The 22,344-nt window shown below is 41.6% G+C and overlaps 1 protein-coding gene across 3 annotated transcripts in view; it reads right to left on the reverse strand.

The window, feature by feature from the left end:
• The window catches only part of PLCH1 (phospholipase C eta 1), a 205,731-nt gene that overhangs the window by 62,537 nt on the left and 120,850 nt on the right, over positions 1 to 22,344 (reverse strand). For all 3 annotated transcript variants that reach the window (XM_036755457.1, XM_036755456.1, XM_036755455.1), the window contains exons 3-5: positions 20,446 to 20,689; positions 13,422 to 13,551; positions 9,748 to 9,918 (exon numbers count right to left, since the gene is read on the reverse strand). In XM_036755457.1, the coding sequence (XP_036611352.1) occupies positions 9,748 to 9,918; positions 13,422 to 13,551; positions 20,446 to 20,689 (545 nt within the window). The remainder of the gene's footprint in view (positions 1 to 9,747; positions 9,919 to 13,421; positions 13,552 to 20,445; positions 20,690 to 22,344) is intronic.

Below are 22,344 nucleotides of genomic sequence, written 5' to 3' on the forward strand. Positions count from 1 at the left end.
TTACTGCTCTGGTTGGGACCAATAATGTCACTGAGCCAAGCACCCAAATGAATTTCTCGTGCTATGGCATTAATATAAAGCAGTGATCCCTAACTTCTGGGTGACTCCAACATCTGATGTTCCTGTGGTTTTGTGTCCTGCTCCCCTAGACCTTCCTGGGCATGCTACTTGGCATTTCGAAGGTTAATTCAGAGTTATTTTACTCTCCAAATTTCACAGCATCTCTTGAAGTAACCCGAAACAACCTGGGTTGATCAGAAACCAGACAATGAGGAAGCCCTGCAGTAAAAAGTTCATCGAATTTTTCACAATTATCTACATGGCCTCAGGTCCTCAAACAACCTCTAGACCAGATGGCGAAGTGTACTTCCACCTTACAGGGATGTTCTGGAGACTAAACATCAGAATTGGAACAGAGACTACGAAATAACGATGAAGTACCAATGGTATCCCCAAAGGCATCACTCTTCTCCCTGCCCTACATTGTCTCTTAATTATGAGCAATCCAATCAGACAGTCAATAAACATTTATTAAGCACCTACTGTGTGCCAAGCACTGTGCCAAGCACCGTTCCACCAATACGGATGGTGGTGTCAAAAGCTAATTTCAACATCTTCTGAGCCCCAAATGTGCAACCTCTTAGCCCCCAGACTTCACTTAACATTTTTAACACCATCTCAATAATGCATAATATTGCCAACAGATAAAGAGAGAGGTGAGAAATAATTATCTTCCTAAGGAGTATGGGCAACTTTATTAACACGCTGAGGCAGCTCATCTTAACTTGAGAAGCATAGCAGTGTTATTCATCCAATTTTCAAATGAATAAGAAATGAATAGAAATAATCCATTTCCCAGACAACAAGTATGTCTAACCCTCTCCCCAATCCTTTCCCAGGGAATTTTCATCAGACTTGGCCGACCTCTGAACTCCAAATCATGTCACATTCAGGTATAAGAGGCTTTCTTCAGCCAGGTGATGTTGGAGTAGCAAAACAAGCTCAGTTGGCACTCATACTAGGAGCAACAACTCCCAGTTCTATTGCACATGGTTTTGCAAAATGCTCTCCTTAGAATAACCCTGGGGGAAGTTGGGTCAAGGATTATTGTCCCCATTTTACAGATGAGGAAAGTGAAACTGTAATAAGTGAGGTGACAACTACTTGGTACTGGTTCAGAAACAGAGTGGTGGATCAGTGGAATAGGTTAGGTACACAAGACACAGTAGTCAACGACTATAGCAATCTACTCTTTGATTAACCCAAAGAATCCAGCTTCTGGGCTAAGAATTCCCTATTTCACAAAAACTGCTGGGAAAATTAGAAAATGGTAGGGCAGAAACTGGGCATAGACCCATATCTTACACCATATACCAAAATTAAGTCAAAATTGGTCCATGATTTAGGAATAAAGGCTGATACTACAAGCAATTTGGTAGAGCAAGGAATAGGTTACCTGTCAGATTTATGGGAAAGGGAAGAATTCATGACACAACAATAGACAGAGAGCATTACAAAACGCAAAATTGTCAAGTTGAAAAGTTTCTTGTATAAACAAAGCCAATGCAACAAAGATTAGGAGGGAAGCAGAAAATTGGGAGAAAATCTTTATAACCAGTGTCTCTGGTAAAGGCCTCATATCTAAAATATACAGGGAACTGAGTCAAATGTATAGGAATACAAATCATTCCCCAACTGAGAAATGGTCAAAGGATATGAATAGGCAGTTTTCAGAGGAAGAAATTAAAGATATCTATAGGCATATGAAAAAATGCTCTAAATCACTATTGATTAGAGAAATGCAAATCAAAACAACTCTTAGGTACCACATCTTTCTTGTCAGATTGGCTAACATGACAAAACAGGAAAATGATAAATGCTGGAGAGGATGTGGGAAAATTGGAACACTGTTACATTGCTGGTGGAGTTGTGAACAGATCCAGCCATTCTGGAGAGCAATTTGGAACTATGCCCAAAGGGCTGTAAAAATATGCATACCCTTTGACCCACCAATACCACTTCTAGGACTGTATCCCAAAGAGATCACACAAGGGGGAAAGGGACCTGTGTGTACAAAAATATTTATAGCAGCTCTTTTTGTGGTAGCAAAGAATTGGACATCAAAGGGATACCCATCAATTAGGGAATGGCTAAACAAGTTGTGGTATATGGATGTAATGGATTACTATTGTGCTGTAAGAAATGAGAAAGATATGGACTTCATAATAACCTGGAAAGACCTACATGATATGATGCTGAGTAAGAGGAGCAGAGCCAGGAGAACACAGTACACAACCACAGACATACTGCTTCTGTGATCACTAACTTTGACAGACTTGGCCCTTCTCAGCAATACAAGGTTCAAAGACAGCTCCAAAAGACTCATGACGGAAAAAGCTATCTACATCCAGAAAAAGAATTATGGAGTCTGAATGCAGATTGAGGCAAACTATTTGCTCTTTTTTTTCTCTTCTTTTTTGGTTTTGTTTCTTCTTTCTCATGATTCATTCCATTGGTCATAACTCTTCTTCACAACTTGACTATTGTGTAAATAATTTAATGAGAAGGTATATGTAGAACATATATCAGATTCTATGCCATATTGTGGGGGAGGGGAGAATGGGAAGGAGGGGAAGAAAATTTGGAGCTCAAAAACTGTGGAACTGAGTGTTGTAAACTAAAAATAAAAAGTCTAACCAAAAAAAAAAGAAAGAAATGAGATGACTTGTGAATAAGTAGCACAAGGCAGGATTCAAACCCAAGTCTCCTGACTCCATGTCCAGCACCCTCTTCCATGCCTGGCTGCCTCTCAGGGGCTGTATTTATATTGTAATTTAAAATTTACAAAATGCTTTACATTAATGATCTCATTTGACCTGTATAATAACCGTGAAGTAGGTACTAGAGGTGTTCTTCTCCTCAAGGCGGCTAATACTTATTCCTGGTCACAGAACCAGTAACTGTTGAAGGCAGGATCCCACCCTACATCTCTCCTGCATCCAAGTGGGCCCCTCTCCTTCTTTTCAATTATACCACGTCACATAGAAAATGGCCTTCGAAAGGTTGCTTGAGGACTGCAGGGTCATAGAGAAAAAAAGGCCAAGAAAATCTAAGGAGAAAATGCCTAGAGCTCTGTGAAAGGCTTTCAAAGCAATGTCCCGATCAGGAGGAAAATGCAGGAAAAGTTCAGTCGATGAGGGACATTGACACTGTGGGAAGCTTTGTAAGGAAAGGAGTTGGAAATAGCTTTAAGGGGGAGAGGATGTGGAGAAAGGACAGGAAAGGAGGACTACCTTCTGGGACTCTTCTGGATTTATCTGAAGGCAATAAAGGAGGAATGGGAGAGGACAAAGTCGATTATTGTCATTGGAGCAGAAAAACTGAAAACAGCTTCAACAAAAAGTGTGGAGAGAAAACAAGCAAAGGACTATGGCAAAGGGAGCGGTGGGCATGGCCAGACAAGGATGTGGCAAAGCAGCTAATGTCCAAGAGAAAGGCTCCATCTGTCGAGAGAAAGCTAGGATGCCCCTCTGAGTAACCGTCAACATCCACTATTTTAGCAGAAAGCAGCACAAGAAGTACCTGATATATTGGATAGGGCATTGGACTCGGAGGAGACAGAAAGACCTGGGTTCAAATTCTGCCTCCAGCACAAACTGTGTGGCTGGGCAAGTCATGTGACCCCTATGTTACTCAGTGTCCTTATCTATAAAATGAAACAGACCAAGTCCCCTCTAGCTCTAAATCTCCTATCCTATAGATGAAGCCCAGTGTCTGCCTTCCCTTCCAACATACATTCTCCCAGTCAGTGCTACCTAAAGCTCTTTGGGTGTATTCAAGACCCCTATTTTGTCTCTCTCCCAGTCCATCATATTCCACAGCAACAGAAAGATGAAACTTGAGCAAGCAGGCATGCTAGGGATTGTCAATAGGGTCAAAATGAAAATATAACAGTCTTAAACTCTACAAAAGATTCAAGAAAAAAAAAGCAGAGGAGGACAGCAGCCATAGCACCATGAAATCAGAAGGGTAGTTACTGGTGCCTTTGAGGAAGATATAAGTTGTCATTAGGCAAATACAGAAGAAAAACTGGAAGGAAAAACCTAAGCTTAGTCCCCTGGAGCCGCAGATTGAGGAAGAAGACATTGGCAATCATTTTTCCATAGATATGGAAAGTTACAAAAGGAGGTGTAGAATGGCCCGATTTCCCATTTAAATGACACCAACACTTCACAGACATGGAAAGCACCAGGAATTCCCCCAACACCACTCCACTCAAAGAATAAGAGTCCCAATGAATCAGACACACAGCTGCAAAGGCATAAATTCAATTCTTTGCAGAGCTTCAGTGAAATAAAAAATACATCCCATGAGCAGATATTTTATTTAACTAATAAAAAAGAGTTTGTTCTCAGCCTCCCTGACAGGTGGAGATATCATCTCTCCCTGCAACAACAAAAGGGGAAAACTTGCCAACATTGGACAAGGACAGATGCTGGCATCCATGCCAATCTCCTAAGTCACTGCCACACAGGTTCCTTTGGGCAGAACTTTTTCCTCAATCAGTCTCATTGTCTAGACACAGACATTTTAGATGAAATGTTTTCTTAGAAACAACGTTAAACAGCAATACAAACAACTAAACTTGCTTAATAACTACTTCAGATACACACACACACATAAATCAGTGTTATTATGCCTCCTAAGTGAAATTCATAGCAATTAAACAGAGTAACCATCCACACCGGAAAATCAGAATGGATGAAAAATGCACATTGCCCACATATGTATATGCCCAGATACAGTACATTAGTACAGATGCAATTCTTCTGGAGAATGGTCCCCATGCTAGGCAAAGAGGCTTGGGAAATGAACTGTTTTCCAAACTATTTTACCTACCTTAAGAGTTACTAACAAAAGTGTCAGAGGCCTGGGGAACTTACTTCCAGCAAGCATAGAAGGCAAGTAGCAGTTATCAGTGACTTGCAGAGGGTATGTTTGTCTTTCTGCCACAGCCAAGCAACTGCTAAAAAATAAGGTTGAGAGGAGAGAAGTATCCACTCTCTAGGTTATCTGAGAGAGGAAATAAAATAGCAGAAGGGCTTCAAGGTGAAAACAATGGAGAAAAAAGGTCTGAAACAATAGAAGGGTACTCATCTCTATGCTAAGAGGATAAAAGGTGGAAGAAAGTGTTGAAGAGGAGGAAGGAAAGAAGGACCACCAAATATTTAGACCTGATTAATAGGCTGGATGCTCTTTCTATAAAAGAGACTGTTAGCTCAGAATGGATATGCATATGTGTGTGCATACACACACATAAATATACATATATAGACACACACCTGTATATGTGTGTATGTATTATGTATGTATGTATGTGTGTATGTATGAAAAGAGGCATGCCCAACGGTAGCCCAGGATAAGAAGGCAAAGAAAGGGGCTATGATCTGTGCCTCTGAAGAGAGTATCCAGCCCCATCTAAATATATACTGCTCCCTACTCATTTGGGTTGAAATCTCATCAAAGTGAGCATTCCCTGCAGTGGTAGAGGCTCACAACCCACCCCCATGTTCCTGTCCCATGAGATTCTTGTCTGTGTCCTCTCCTAAACCCTTCCACACAGATCTACCCAAAGTACTGGATGCCTTCCGGAATTCCATGGGCACCACTTTAACCCTCAGACTGGGCTTCCGCAAGTCTGCTCTCTCTACATCACTATCCCATCTCTTTTGATGCCGTGTGTTGCATGTAAGTCATCACCAGTAATAGACTACATCCTACTTAACACCCACCATGTGTCTCTCCACTGTCCTTTGAGTCACCTGCAATTTTGATTCTTTCGAGATTGCGAGACTCCATAAATCAGAACCATCAAACATTCCCAAGAGAATATGGTAGTTAAAATGATGGATTGGAGGGGTGGGCTTTTTTTTTATGAAGGGAGCATTATAAGCACTATGCCAATTCCCAGATACAATCTAACCTACTCTCTTCATCTTAATTCAACTCTGGACCTAGAGATCACTTGTCCTTCTAAGTACATAAATCAGCAAAATGTTTTACTTCTCATTGACACAGACAGGATGTGTTTAATGGCAGAATGCTTGAACAATTGGAAGGAAAGGGACCATCTCATTTCCCATTTTTGTGAAAGTTCTTGTTTTCCTGAAAGCTAACATGTTTTGCGATGTAATTATTTTCAGATTCTAGGTGAGTAAAGTCCATGCTAATTTGTAACACTGTCAAATATTGAAAGTAAGTTGCCACAGGCAGTGTCCATATTTACTTGACACAAGTCTACTGAGTCACTGTAACCAAGACATTTTTACCTACTTAAAATGTATTGATTAAATTGAAGTACAATAAAATAGAACAAGAGGGCAGTGACTCTTGGTCATCCCCATCAGGCCATTCAGCAGCACTGAAATGTAAGTCTGTGGCTTTGGAAGCATTAGATAGTAAGTGAATAGGAATTCCCTGAAGGCAGCCATGATCTGAAAAGTATGTGTGCTGAACCAAAGTAACAGCCTCCAAGAAAACCCAGCCTCCCAGGGAAGGTGAAGTATGGTAGGGCTCCTTTCCTTTGGGTCTCTCTTACTTTCCCCTTCGGGGATTTCCCTTAGTCTGGTACTCTTAACCTGGAATCAAATGTTTCTCTGGGGAATGTCATCTTAAATTTAAAAGTAAAACAGGGACTTGTCAAAAACTAAAATTTCACCCAACCACATGCATGCACAGATATCTAATGGCATCCAGACACACATTATCTTTGTCTGGAGATATTCCAATGTGCGACACCTAAATTCAAAGACCTGTGCTAGCCCTCAAGTGGCAACGTGCTTTGAAAGCAAGTAAAATGTCAAGTGAGCTGGTTTGAGATAAAAAGATGAATTTTCCCAAACGAATCCTTAGGGGGTACTTCTGATATTCTAAAAGATTCGATAAGGATTATACCACAAAGTAGAACTCTATACTTTAGAAGACTCAAACCTTCGATGACAGGAAGTTTCATTGCCTGGCAGATAGTAAGTGCTTAATAAATACTTATCGATTGATTGATTCATCCCTGCCGTGGGATTAGAGAGTTTTAAACAGAAAGGAACCCCAGAGGTTACTGTAATCTACCCTTTTCAGTTTTTAGATGAGGCAGCTGAGAACTAGAGACATTAATAAATACTTGTTGGTTGATTGCCCAAGATTAAAAACATTCCAGATGGGCCAGACTGTAAGTGGTAGAGGCAAGCGTCAACCTCAGGTCCACTGATGCTATTTCTGCTGCATCAGGCTAGGAGAACTTTACCTTGTGAGAGACAATGACCAGGGCAGTCTAATTAATTCATCCTTGGGCAGTGGTTTTCAATCTGCTTATCTCCAATAAGAGTTAATGGTCCCTAAGGTTTCAAATGGCTTTTTTTTAGTTCTGTATGAAGATCATAACACACATAGGCATGAACATAATAACAAGAAAAAAAGATAAGGAAAGAAAGCTAGTATCCCCTGCAGTCAAGTTTTCTTTACTGAGAAGAGAATTTGAAATGGGATGCAAGAAACCTGCCCTTACTAAATACATTTTCCTCCAACTGTTGATAAACATGAGGATGGCATAATCTGCCACCACCCCCTCACCCCACCCAAATCACATTCTCACCATTTGACGTAACTGTTTCTCATGACTAGCCTTCACACCAGGAACAAGTCCAAGATGATATTAAAAATGTAATGAAAAATGCTTGACAGTCTCAGGCAGGGGAGGTTTGAAAGGAGTCAGCCTTATTGCTAATTTCTACTGAGGTGCTCAAATACCAAGTTCCCCCACTATGGGGGGTATTTTTCATTTTAGAACAGGTTGGAGCTGTGCTAAGAACAACCTGCAGCCCTCTAAGATAAGGAATAAAAAGAAAAAATAAAGAAACTCAGGAGAAAGGAATGATTTCTAAATGAAAATGTATCACTTCACTTGTCCCACATAATTCAAACTAGAATCCAAAATGAATGATTGTGATTTTTTTCCAAGATTAGCTAAAGAAAAGTGTCTTTACGCTGTCTGACCAAGTCCATAATTCCATAGCAAAGTACAAAACCCAAAAGAAGTTAGGAACACCATTTTATAGATCTTTTTCTATTACACTAATAAAGTTCCCAGGAAACTCAATAAAATCACACTCGGTCTACATAATATTAATTAAAAACAGTGTCAAGTGGGATCTGAACCAAGATCCTCGGACTCAGAGGGAAGGTGCTACATGTTAGACATATAGAAACGCCCACGTTGTCTGCTAAGGCCAGTATTCAATTTCCCAATCCTTTCCTTGGAGCTTCTGAAGTCCCTGATATCCGTAACATCCCACTGTGACATGCCTCATACCATATCTGAAAGGAGATCAAACTTTCAAATTCCTATCAACACCGTTCAAGCACTTGGAATACACTTCCTCCTCACTTCAACCTTGTAGGGACCATAACTCCTTCTGAGACTCAGCTCAAGCTTTATCTCCCACAGGAGGCCTATCCTGATCCACACCACCAGTTGCTATCACCTCTGCCCCACAAATCTACTCTGTATCTACCTGGCCCAAAGTTTGTATTTATGCTTCTAGCATTGGATTGTTCCCTTCCAAAAGTATGTACGTTTTTGGAAAGCATGGATTGGTTCATTTTTGTCTCTGTATTCCCATGCATAGCACAGTGCCTGGCACATTAGGGGTGATTAGTAAATGTTTGCTGGGTAAGGGAATTAACACATGGAAAGACCTGCCAAGTTACAAGTGATGTCAGTTACAGGCATGTCAGTGGACTGAACCATCCAACAACCCATTAATAAAGGATGGGGAAGGTCTTCACCAGCAGATTGGCCAACCCACAGTGATGTTTTTAACTCACTAAACTCTTGAAACCACAGAGTCACATATCTGGAGTTGGAAGAGTCTTTGGGGGGCACTGTAATCCAGCACTTCTTAAATTGACCCACAGTTTAAGAAGTGCTGAAGGGGTCCAGAGTGGAATAAGTTTAAGAAGCCCTATTCTAATACAGCCCTTATTTTAGAGCTAAAGAAACTGAATTCTCAGGAGGCTAAATGATTACCCTAGGTCATGTGGGTATGCAATTCAGAGGTGGAATTTGAACCCAGTTCCTCAGAGTACGTTTTCCATTGCATCAATCAATTAATTAGCAGACATTTATTAAGTGCCTTCTCTGGGCATTTTTTCAGCTAGGTGGCACAATGGATAGAATGCCTGGGCTAGAGTCAGGAAGACCTAAGGTCAAATCTGGCCTCAGACACTTACTAGCTGTGTGACCCTGGGCAAGTCACTTAACCCTCTTTTCCTCAGTTTCCTCATCTGTAAAATGAGCTAGAGAAGGAAATAGCAAACCACTCCAGTATCTTTGCCAAGAAAATCCTAAATGGGGTTATAGAGAGTTGGACATGAATTGGAGTACTTGAACAACTTGGCACTGTGCTAGGCCATGGAGAGACAAAGATAGAAACATATGAAGGTTTTGAGTGATTATAATCCATGTGAGCAGAGAGAGTATGTACACTAAAAAAAATCCCAGATCTTTCTAAGTATCTTCAACATAAAACACACGCATGCGTGCGTGTGTCTATGTGTGTGTGTGTGCATGTATTGGAAGCTAAACTATACTCCCATTTCCACCTCCAAGTCCAACCTTTCATCATCACTAGCAACAGCTTTCCCAGGCGGAAAGGAGACTTCACTCAACTTGTCCATCTCGCAGGTTCTTACCTTTTGTTCCACCTTCAGAAACTGGGCCAACTCTTCCACGGTTAAGTGGTCTTTCTTGTCACTGTAGTTCAAGAGCAGCAGGTAGAGGTCCCGTCTCAGTGACATCATTTTATAGAAAACACAGAACTCTTCAAAAGTCAGAGTTCCCTGGTTCTCATCAGTGTCAGCTTCCTGAAAGAGGGAAGAGAAACAGATCCACAAGGAAGTATGATTGCCTTGATGGATCGAGGTTGGGATGGAGCCAAAACACATGTTACAGAGAGGATGCTGAACCTGGGAGTGACAGTTGAAAAGACCCCTCTATTTCAGCAGCTTCTAAAGGAAAGAAACATGGTCCAAATACAGATTTGAAATGGAAGAAGGTGGAAATGGGGAGGAAGTTGCCAAGTCCTTTATTAGCAGCCTATGATTGGGGGTCTTAATGCTCACACCCTATGAACACAGTTGGCATTCTCTTTGTTCACAGTGCTTTGTGGAAAACCACATAAACTCATTTGGGGAGGAGGTCGGGATCTTCTCTGGGTGTCACATTTTTCAAACAGAAAAAAGTTATAATGAAATTAGCAGTAGTTTTCTATGGTAGAAAAAAATAGCAGAACCTTAACCCACTATATGGATGAGCCATGGTCCTCTTTAAGACAGACCCCTCTGGGAAGAATTTATGACCAAACAAGAGATAGAGAACATTATGGAATGCAAAATGGATGATTCTGAATACATTAAATTAAAAAGATTTTGTACAAACAAAACCAATGCAACCAAGATTAGAAGGAAAGCAGAAAGCTGAGAAACAATTTTTACAGCCAGTGTCTCTGAGAAAGGCCTCATTTCTTGAATATAAAGAGAACTGGGTCAGATCTATAAGAATACAAGGCATTCCCCAATTGATAAATGGTAAAAGAATATGAACAGGCAGTTTTCAGATGAAGAATGTAAAGGTACCTATAGTCACATAAAAAACATGCTCTAAATCACTACTGACTAGAGAAATGCAAACTAAAACAACTCTGAGGTACCACATCACACCTATCAGATTGGCTAACATGATAAAACAGGAAAATGATAAATGTTAGAGAAGATGTGGGAAAACTGGAACACTGATGCATTGTTGGTGGAGTTGTGAACTGACCCAACCGTTCTGGAGGGCCATCTGGAAGGGAGGCAAGCTTCCTCCCAAAGATAACCTCTATCTCCATGTCTAGCCATCGTTTACTGACCCATGGTGCCTGGGGCACAACTGCCCAGGTTCCCATTACCAGAGCAGCCCCCTTTTCCAGTGCCTACCTCAATCAGCTAGGCAGCATAGTAAATAGACTATTGGACTTGGAACCTACAAGATTCAAATCCTGACACTTACTGGTTGTATGACCCTGGGGAAGTCTCTTCACGTTTCAGTGCCTCAGTTTCTTCATCTATAAAAGTGAGGGTATTGGACTCAGTGGCCTCCCAGGTCTCTTCCATCTCTAAATCTATGATCCTCTGGTCTCCCAATCCCTATGGCACACAGACTGGACTCTCTGGCAGTAGACTACACTTTCTCCCAGAACAACTATAGCTTCAGGTGGATTGTCCTATGCAACCCTCCTCTCCACCTCCCTAGTCTGTTTAAACCAGGCAGAACTCCTCATTCTCCTTCCCACCAGACAGAGATGAATCAGAGCACACAGAAAATGGTTTTTAAGAATGTAGAGTTTGTGAAGTGTCCTCAATTGAAATGAGTAATTAAACATGAAATTTCTGAAAGTGTTCAGGCTTTAAAAAGGCTTGCTTATCATGTAATAAAAAAATAAAACCTTTAAGAAGGACTTCCTTCTCCATAAAGTCTCTACATGAGGCTAGCTGTTAATACCAACAACTGCTATTTTTTATCCAATAAATTAAAAGAATTAAATTAAAAGTAAAAGAATTTGATTCATGGATCCCTCCATAAAAGGAAGGTAGGACTTCTGCAAATCCTGGAAATTGGTGTATTGGCAATTAAGGAGGGCTTTTAGCACTTATTCAACCAAGTGCCCTTGAAGGGTTTGGCCTTTGTTTCCTTGATTAAATTAGGAGTCCTTGATTACCTCCCTGCCTTAAGGGAAAACCTAGTTTACATGGGTTTGCGTGACATGTTTGTGACATCAGAGGCTTTTAGACCACATGGATTTAAGTCGCGTTTTTGTGATGCTTTTAGGTCATGTGGGTGAGTGTCATGTGTGACTCACTTTTGACCCTGAACAAGATATGTAAACCCAGAGGCTGGTGTTCTCCCTGGGGGCTCTCACTCACTAGAGGAGTGTTGATGTGGAGACTCTGGGAAGCTATAGTTAAGAGCCCTCCAGCTTGCGAACCCAGATGTTGATGCCATCTTGGTAACTATGAATTGTATTTGGTCTGCTTATGTGTATCTTTGTAATTTGCTTGTATTTGCTCTGAAGTTCAGGGTGCTGGCTGGCTTTTCCCCCTGAACTAAGTGAATGATATTTGTATGTTGGATTGAATTACAATTGTTAACCTTGTAAAGTTGCTTTCCTTAGTAAAGCAGATCAAAAGAACCTGTGTTGGCAGCGTTCTTGTTGTTGGGTTTGTGTTGGTCTTTCACCCCCACGGCAGCTGCTAGCTGAATTGTTGCAACAATTGGGTCCACTGCTCATTTCTCTACCAAGGCTCTTTTCCCCCAAACATGAGCTTGCACATGAACACCAAACACAATCAAGAGCGCATAAATGCAGCCAGAATACAGAACATCATCTCTCTTATTGATTAAGGCTGTATGCAGTCCAAGATGCTCTACTGCTTCCTTGATTCATTAGACATTTGAAAACCTTAAGGTCTGAGTCAAATCTTGTCCAAAAGTGAAATGAATGAACATGGAAAGTAGCAGCCTCTGTAAATATCTGAAAGGCTATCATTCAGAAGAGGCTTAGGTTTATTCTGCTCAGCCTCAGAGGGCAGAGCTAGCAGCCATAGGTGGAGGTTACAGAGAGGCAGATTCAGGATGGAAAGCCTTCTTAGTTACTGGAGCTGATCAGAAGTAGAATGAGCAGCCAAGGCAAAGTGGCAGCTTTCTTCTCATGGTCAAGGCTTGATGGGCACCTCTCAAGTATGCTGCAACTGGGATTCTCATTCAGGTACAGGTTGGGCTAGACAGTGTACGACATTCCTCCAACTCTGATTCTATGACTCAAGTAGCAACATCTTATCATATCAGAATAAAAATGGACGTTTTAGAATGAGACATGGACACCATATTAATTTCCCTTTCATGGACTGCCAATCAAAAATCATTATGTGACAGGGTAATATTGCCAGAGAGGAAGAGGGGAAAGTATTCAGGTTTCTCCAACAAAGTAAATCTCTCTGCTATTATTTGTTGTTGGGGTGGGGGCAGGGGAGAGGAAAAATTCCACACCTGTGATTTTGTCAGTGAGGGAAACTCCTAGTGCAGGGATGCCCTCCAGAAATGCAGATGGGCGACTCCCCTGTAACTTATAGTCTTAGAAAATCTTTTGAGGCACCAAAGGGTGAAATGATTTGTCTAAAGCCACATAGTCAACATATATCAGAGACAGGACTCAAACCCAGATCCTTCCTGAGTGCAGCTCACACACCATCATATCCATCGATACAGTGACATGAGCCTTGTATGGTATCCTCCACCAATCACCTTGGTCTTTACAGACATGGTTTACCTGAAACATTTGCCGGACTTTTCTCCGAGGCAGGTTCACATTGAGTTTATGCATCAGTTGGTGGATTTCTTCGATGTTCAATAAGCCATCCCCATTCTTGTCAGCCTCCTCAAAAGTCTGTTTCACCCACGTGAGGCACAAAGGTCAAGGAAATATTCCTCCAAACTTTCCAAAGAGACAGTCTTTGAATCACCTTGCTCTGCCTCCAGCAATCCAGTTCACACTCAGCACACTCTGCCAATTAAACTCATGTCGTTACTTATGGCATCCAAAGCAAGCAGCCAGCAAAGATCATCTAGTTCATTTTCTCGAATGCTCTAGAGCCAAAGAACCCAGGCTCCCAGCTCCCAACCTCAAGCACCCTCTCTCTGTGCTCTCCCCTTGCTCCAAGCTCCCTTCCTCTCTCTGGCTCCTTCCTCAGGCACAACTACCCACCCAGCAGTCTCTCCAGCACCTGGACTTCAGGCATAATTTCTCCCTGAGGGGTTTCCGTATAGTCTTACACTCCATTTCTCACATGGCAAAGACTGCCTCCCAAGGATCTCATAAATAAATGATAAATTAATTAAATAACTAAATAAATAAATTAACTAAATAAATGTTATTGTTCACTTGTTTCAGTCATATCTGATTCTTCATGATCCCATTTAGAGTCTTCTTATCAAAGATACTGAAGTGGTTTGGTATTTCTTCTCTAGCTCATTTGATAGACAAGAAAACTGAGACAAACAGGGTTATGTGACTTGCCTAGGGTCACACAGTTAGTAAGTGTCTGAGCCAGACTTTAACTCAGGTCCTGACTCCAGGCCTGGCACTCTATCCACTGCACTAACTGTCCCAAATTAAGTACATGATAAATGAATTAAATTCAAATAATAAATACATGATAAATGAATTAAACTAAGATGATGGGACTACCCTTTTAAATGTATTTAAACATGTTTTATATGTTTGGAGCTCAGGGGCATGACTCATGGGTGATTAAGCCATAGTTAACTATGGTATTTGCAGTCATTCAATATTTTTTAAAGTTAGGATCAGGCTCTTGGTCAGGAATGCAGCCCTTCTAAAAAAATATTAGGATTCTAAATCAAAAGCAGGAGAGTAACAAGGCAGCCAAAAACTATGGTCAGTTTCTCCTCTTCCCCAACCTACAGATTTTCTGGACCTGGCTGTTTTCTCTTCTTTTCCTGTAAGATTCCTGGATTCGAATCCCAACCCTGCTATTGACTACCAGTGTGACTTTGGGCAATTCACTTACTAACTCTCCAGGCCACAGTAACGTCACCTAGGAAGTGAGGAGGCTTAGGCTGAATGATTTTAACTTATTCCTTCTAGTTCTAAATCCCATGGTACTAAAATCTCTAAACATAAAGGGTTGGTTTAAACACACACACACACACACACACACACACACTTCTTCCTTCTAGCAATGTCATACGCATTAGAAGAATCAAATGCAAGTCAAGTATTCTGATAGCTTAAAGCTGTTCTTTATGATTAAGGAAGACATGAGTTTCCAAGAAAGCACTAAGTAAATTATTCATATTTAATATGCCCAGAAAATCAAAAAGGGAAAGCAACCTTCTGGTTACATGAAACCAAAAAGGGTTAAGATGAATAAAGAACAGATCGATTTTCTATCCAGAAACTATGAAGCAATGCTATGGGAGCATAGGATATCAAAGGATCCTCTAACTCAACACAGTATGGAACACAATTCAGCTAACATTTATCAAGTGCCTACTATGTGCAAGGCATGACTCTGGGTGCTAATGATACAAAAAATGAAAAAAAAATCAGCATTGTCACTGGCCATGGGGAGCTCATGACCTTGTCAGGAAAAAGAAAAGCTCAAAAAAAAGTTCTAGAAAAAAATATAAGGGAGAATAATAACAGGTTGCATTTCTGTAGTTTTTATTGTTGTTCAGCTGTTTTTAGTTGTGTCCAACTCTCCATCACCCCATTTGGGATTCTCTTGGTAAAGATACCAGAGAAGTTTGCCGTTTCCTTTTCCAGCTCATTTTACAGATGAGGAAACTGAGGCAGAGTAAAGTGGCTTGTCCAGGGTCCCACAGCTAGTTAAGTATCTGAGGCCAGATTTGAACTCATGAAGATGAACCTTCCTGACCCCAGGCCCTGCACTCTATCCACTGAACTACCTAGCTGCCTCATTTATGTAGTGCTTTATAATGATTATCTCACTTTATCATCATAACAACCCTGAGAAGGAGGTACTACTACTATCATCCCCATTTTAGAGATGAGGAAACTAAGGTAGAGAGAGGTTGAATGATTTGCCTAGGGTCACACAACTAATAAGTACATAAGACTGAATTTGAACCCTGGCCTTCCTGACTCCAGGCTCAGGGCTTTATGCATTCTGGCACCACCTAGCTGTCACTAGGGAAAATAACTCTCATCTGGGTTCATCAATAAAACAAGGCTTGGGGGCAGAGCCAAGAGGGTGGCTGGAAAGCAGGGAGTTGCTTAAGCTCACTCCAAATCCCTCCAAAAACCTGTAAAAAAGGCTCTGAACAAATTCTAGAGCTAGAGAACCCATAAAATAGCAGAAGGAAACAGGTTTCCAGCCCAGGAGAGCCTGGATGATCTCCGGGAAGGGTCTATCGCATGGTGTTGACAGCAGAGGGCAGCGCAGCGTGGGCCGCACCAGGACAGATCAGACCTGGAATCAGCCATCTGGAACAGGCCTTGGGACCATGAAACAGTGAGCTGTGGCAGTTACCAGACTTCTCAAACCACAAACGCCAAAGAGCAGGTTAGGGGGAAACTGCAGGATTGCGTTCAGAGGGGTCCAGCTGCCAGCTCTGGGGGTAGAGGAGGTAGTTCAGCGGTGGTGGTAGCAACAGCAGGAAGCTCCTAAGGCTGCTTCCAGAACTCCAGCATCAGCTACTTCCCAAGTCCCTGGCTCACACAGTGGGAGGAATCTAGCAGCGGATCAGAGCAGGAGTGCAAGGAGCACTTTGCAGGCACAAAGGCAGATTCTCTTGCTGTGCCCTGCTTGGATCTAGATTGCGGTCCTGGCTGGTGGTCGTTGGGGGAGGAGGAGCCCTGCTGGGACAGAGCCTGGGGTGACAGTGGAATAGAAGTAGCTCTGAAAACAGCAGTGCTTGGAACCTAAAGCTTGGGACAAAGTACTCTCTACAAGCAGTTATATCCTGACAAAAAGTTCAAGGGTCAAGTAGTTGGATGGGAACATGAACAGGCAGCAAAAACAAACTCAGACTTGAACTCAAAGTCTAGATTCCTTTTGGTGACAAAGAAGATCAAAACATACAGCCAGAAGAAGTCATCCAAGTCAAAGAGCCTACATCAAAAGCCTCCAAGAAAAACATGAACTGGTCCCAGGCCATGGAGGAGCTCAAAAAGGATTTGGAAAAGCAAGTTAGAGAAGTAGAGGAAATATTGGACAAGAAATGAGAGTGATGCAAGAAAACCATGAAAAAAAAGTCAACAATTTGCTAAAGGAGACCCAAAGATATACTGAAGAAAATAAGACCTTAAAGAACAGACTAACCCAAATGGCAAAAGAGCTCCCAAAAAGCCAATGAGGAGAAGAATGCCTTGAAAGGCAGAATTAGCCAAATGGAAAAGGAGTCCAAAAGACCACTGAAGAAAATACTACCTTAAAAATTAGATAAGAGCAAGTGGAAGCTAGTGACTTTATGAGAAACCAAGATATTATAAAACAGAACCAAAGGAATGAAAAAATAGAAGACAATGTGAAATATCTCATTGGAAAAACCACTGACCTAGAGAACAGATCCAGGAGAGATAATTTAAAAATTATTGGACTACCTGAAAGCCATGATCAAAAAAAGAGCCTAGACATCATCTTTCAAGAAATTATCAAGGAAAACTGCCCTTATATTCTAGAGCCAGAGGGTCAGATAGAAATTGAAAGAATCAACCCATCACCTCTTGAAAAAGATCCCAAAAAGAAAACTCCTAGGAATATTGTCACCAAATTCCAGAGTTTCCAGGTCAAGGAGAAAATAGTGCAAGCAGTCAGAAAGAAAAATTTCAGTATTGTGGAAACACAATCAGGATAATACAAGATCTAGTAGCTTCTACATTAAGGGACTGAAGGGCTTGGAATATGATATTCTGGAGGTCAAAGGAGCTAGGATTAAAACCAAGAATCGCCTACCGAGCAAAACTGAGTATGATACTCTGAGGCAAAATATGGATTTTCAATAAAATATAGGACTTTCAAGCTTTCTCAATGAAAACACCAGAGCTGAATAGAAAATTTGACTTTCAAACACAAGAATCAAGAGAAGCATGAAAAGGTACACAAGAAAGAGAATTCATAAGGGACTTAATAAAGTTGAATTGTTATGTTTACATTCCTACATGGAAAGATGATGTGTGTAATTCATGAGACCTTTCTCAGTATTAGGGGAGTTGAAGGGAATATAGACAGAGGGCACAGGATGAGTTGAACATGAAGGGATGATATCTAAAAAAAATGAAATAAATATAAGGGGTGAGAGAGGAATATATGGAGAGAAGGGGAAAGGGAGAGATAGAATGGGGTAAATTATCTCACATAAAAGTGGCAAGAAAAAGCAGTTCTATTGGAAGGGAAAAGGGGGCAGGTGAGGGGGAATGAGTGAATCATACTTTCATCGGATCCAACTTGAGGAGGGAATGACATACACACTCAATTGGGTATCTTACTCCACAGGAGAGTAAGGGGAAGGGGATAAAAAAGGGGGGATGATAGAAGGGAGGGCAGATAGGGGGAGGAAGTAATCAAAAGCAAACACCTTTGAAAAGGGACAGGGTCAAGGGAGAAAATTGAATAAAGGGGGACAGGATAGGATGGAGGGACATATGGTTAGCCTTTCACAACATGAGCCTTGTGGAAGTGATTTACATAATGATACATGTGTGATCTATGTTGAATTGCTTGCCCTCCTAAGGAGGGTGGCTGGGAAGGGAAGAGGGGAGAGAATTTGGAACTCAAAGTTTTAAAAGCAGATGCTTAAAAAAATTTTTTTAAAAAGTCATTTTTTGCATGCAGCTGGGAAACAAGATATACAGGGAATGGAGCATAGAAATCTAGCCTGCCCTACAAGAAAGTAAGGGGAATTGTGATGCGGGGGGTGAAATGAGGTGAAAGAGGGGAGGGCTAACTGGGGAATGAGGCAATGGGAATATAAGCCATCTTGGAATGGGGGGAGGGTAGAAATGGGGAGAAAATTTGTAACTCAAAATCTTGTGGACATCAATGTTGAAAACTAAAATATTAAATTAAAAAATAAATAAATAAATAAAGCAAGGCTTCCTGGACATAGGTGGCCCCTGAGGCTTGGAGAGGAGAAGGATTTCAAAAGCTAGAGAGATGTGGAGAGAGTGCACTCCAAGACACATGACTTGCACAGGCAATAAATAGGCTGAGATCAGGGGATAATTAGCCATCAAATCAGTTGGAACATAGAGTGCTTTAAAGGGAATGGAATGAAATAAGGTTGAGAAAGAAGGTAGGAGTCAGAACGTAGAGAGCTTTGAATGCCAGACCAAGGAATTTATTGCTATTACTCATTATTTTTTTCTTTAGCAAGAGACATAGTGTCATTTTTGATTGGTTCAATATATCTACCGTTACATGGAGGCACCATATTACATTTTAACCTAAAGAGATTTTTTCTTTACCATTTATGATTTATTATCTTCTCCTATGTTCACCATCTATTCACCATTGAAATCCTTAGTCTTAAGTGAAATCCCAAAATAATGAAAGAGCCTATATTTTCTTCAGCTAATATAATTTATCTATGTGTCCAATCAGGGATTTCATACAGTTATGATGGCATATATTAAATTCTGGATATCTCTGATTCTTTTTTTTTTTATCAGACCATGACTTCAGCTGATTTTTGTTTTCACTTTCCTGTTTATTTGAACTAATTCCTTTACCTCTCCCCTCTCTCCTCTGGTAGCACAGGCAACTACCAAATTTCTAGCAAGATTATCTCTCAGTGACTGCTAGGACTGTGGTCTCTTTCTAGCGGGCATTTTTTCAGAGTAATTTTATGTTGCAGCTCCCAACCTGCCAACCTTGTTAATATAAGCATGGCAAGCTGCCAGGCCCCAGAAGACAGACACAAACAAATACAAGCAGCTTCTAAAAACTGTTCCTGAATATAACAAAGGCAGGTATGTGTGATGTGCAGCTACTTCAAGGATGATGAGTGAATGGGGCAGGAAATGCCCTGATATCTTGGGATGCCATCCTCCCTAGCCTTCCAAGGTGAGGAAACATTTCCCTGGAATCAAACAGCAAAGCTGCAGGAGGTAAGAGGCAAAAGCAAAAGCAAACAACCTACAATGATGCATGGGCTGAAATCTGGAAGGAATGCAAGTGATTCACTGCCAGAAAAGATGCCATTTGAATTGCTGCTGGGGGGGGGCAGCTAGCTTCTAAGGAGGCTGGGAAGCATTTCCTGCTACATTTAAAAGCAATCAACTAGCACATGTTAAGTACCCTCAATGTGCCTGCCAGGTAGGCAAATACAAACACAAACAGATACGCTGTCTTCCCTGGTAGAATATAATCCCCTTCAGGGCAGGGAATGTTTCATTTCTCCTTTCCTACGCTTGGCATAGTGTCTTATACAGGGACAGGTTCAATTTAGATAATATAGGTACAACACCATGCAAACCTACAAGCATTAAATGAATGTCAGCAATTGCTATTGTTGCTGAGGAGTATCTAAGTCTAACTAAAGGAGATGCAAAAAAGATACAAAGTAGAGGTATATACCTGCGCACAGACATCAGCATGTGAGAGTGTGTTCACTGTACCCCTGAGCCCAGCTGAACACCTGAAAAATGCTTCTTCATTCAAATGGATCGATATAAATCCATTCCATTTCGTACTCAAGAAGCATCTCACAGCACGCATGCACACACACACACACACACACACACACACACACACACACACGCGCGCACACACACACTCAATTGGAGCTGAGATCTCAGCAAAGGATATTGGTCGTGGGTTCTCCTTCGTTTGGCAAGAGAGTCTTCATCACTGATTCCAGCCATCAGGTACTTCAAACCAGTGATCCAGGTTCTCGCCTCCTCAGGGTTGGAGGTGATGAGGTCCAGTGACTCCATGTGGTTTCCATGGTAAATGGTGAAACAGCAGCTCGGGTCAAAGTTCCCTTCTGCCTGTCGGTGGAAGATCTCGGACTGCCGGCCCTCGGTGACTTTGTAAATTGAATCGATAATTACTGCAAGGGAAAGGAGATTCAGAAACAAAACACTAGCAAGGATACACATGGAAATCAAGGAGCAGGGGAAGGGCCACTGTTTCTGGGCCAAAGCCAGACAGGAGGAAATAAAATGCCAGCATTGCCATGCCTTCAGAGAAGCCTAGTTCAGTAAAAACCAAAGTTAGGCAATAGAATACTCATGGTAAACCACATTGGGCCCCACCACCAACAAGGGAAATCGGGTTAGTAAGTCTGCTACATGGAATAGACACTGGGCCTGTGGTCTCACTGCAAAGGGACCACCTGCCAGTGCAGGGCAGCACCTTCTCTGCAGCTTACAGTCTTGGAGTTAAGGAGGGCCCTAAGAAGGTAAGTGATTCGCCCAGAGGCCCACAGGATGTACAGGTCAGAGATAAGGACCTGAACCCAGGTCTTCCTAATTTTTTTTATGCAAAACACTTCTATATTTGTCATTTTGTACAAGACTCAATTAAAATTAAAAAATTAAAGAAAGTGAAAAACAGCATGCTTCAGTCTGTATTCAGTCAGTACCAGCTCTTTCTCTGGAGGTGGATAGTATGCCTCATCATGAGTCCTTTGGGATTGTCTTGGATCATTATATTTCTGTGAAGAGCTAAGTCATCCACAGTTCTTCATCAGACAATCTTGCTGTAGCTTTTCCTAATTTCAAGGCCAATTCTCTATCTACAACCTCAGGTTGCTACAGTATACATAATAGTCACCTGTAGTGTATTCTAAGGGGGAGGGAGGAATCAAAACCAAGAGGAGGCTTTGGCCTTCTATTGTCCACCCTTCCAACTTCGGGAGAGCTCATTCATCCAGCAAGGATTTATGGAGCTACTGCTGCATATACAGCTGTGTGCTAGGTTGGCCCTGAGGCTCAGTTATTGCTTTCAAAGAGCCCCTAAGTATCGTTTCTACAACTGAGACTGTTACAGTGACAAGTGCATGAGCTCCGGAGTCAGAAAAGCCAGAAGGTGACACCAACTATCTGCGTGAACTTGGGCAAATCAGTTCACATATCTGGGCCTCAGTTTCCTCATCTCTAAATGAGGGAGTCAGGCTCCATGATTCCTCACATTTCTTCAATGATGAATTCTCCAAGGAGTAGCAAGCCGCCATTGCTGGGAAGCACTAAATGGTCCCTTCACACAGTAGGAATGCAATAAATGTCTGTTGAATTCATGATGCAGCAAAAATGCAACCTGACTGATTATTCCCTCAGTTTGTAGAGATCAAAATTAAACTCAGTGGGCTCATAAAAGGCAAAAGTGTGGTAAGCACACAAATTCTCTCATATCCTCATACATTTGACCTTTGATCATCATAGGAGGAGAGATTTAGAGGTGGAAGTGACCATCAGAGCCCACTGAGTCAAAGTCCTTCATTTTAGGCTCAGAGAGGTGAGGTGACTTGTCCAGCATCACCTATCTAATAAGTATCTGAGGCATGATTTGAATCCAAGTCTTCTTGACTCAAAGTCCAGCACTCTACTCAATGTCTCTCTGAACATGGAGTATTCATTGGGAACTTCCCCATCCAAACTCATCTGTAATTTGGTAGGTAAGTCAAAGGGAGCTGCCTAAGGCGCTGAGAAGTTAAGTTAGAGGCTGCCCTCACACTGGAACTGAGCAATGTTAGAGGTAGTGTCT

The sequence above is a fragment of the Trichosurus vulpecula genome, chromosome 4 (assembly GCF_011100635.1).
Source record: "Trichosurus vulpecula isolate mTriVul1 chromosome 4, mTriVul1.pri, whole genome shotgun sequence".
In the NCBI taxonomy this organism is placed as follows: Eukaryota; Metazoa; Chordata; class Mammalia; order Diprotodontia; family Phalangeridae; genus Trichosurus; species Trichosurus vulpecula.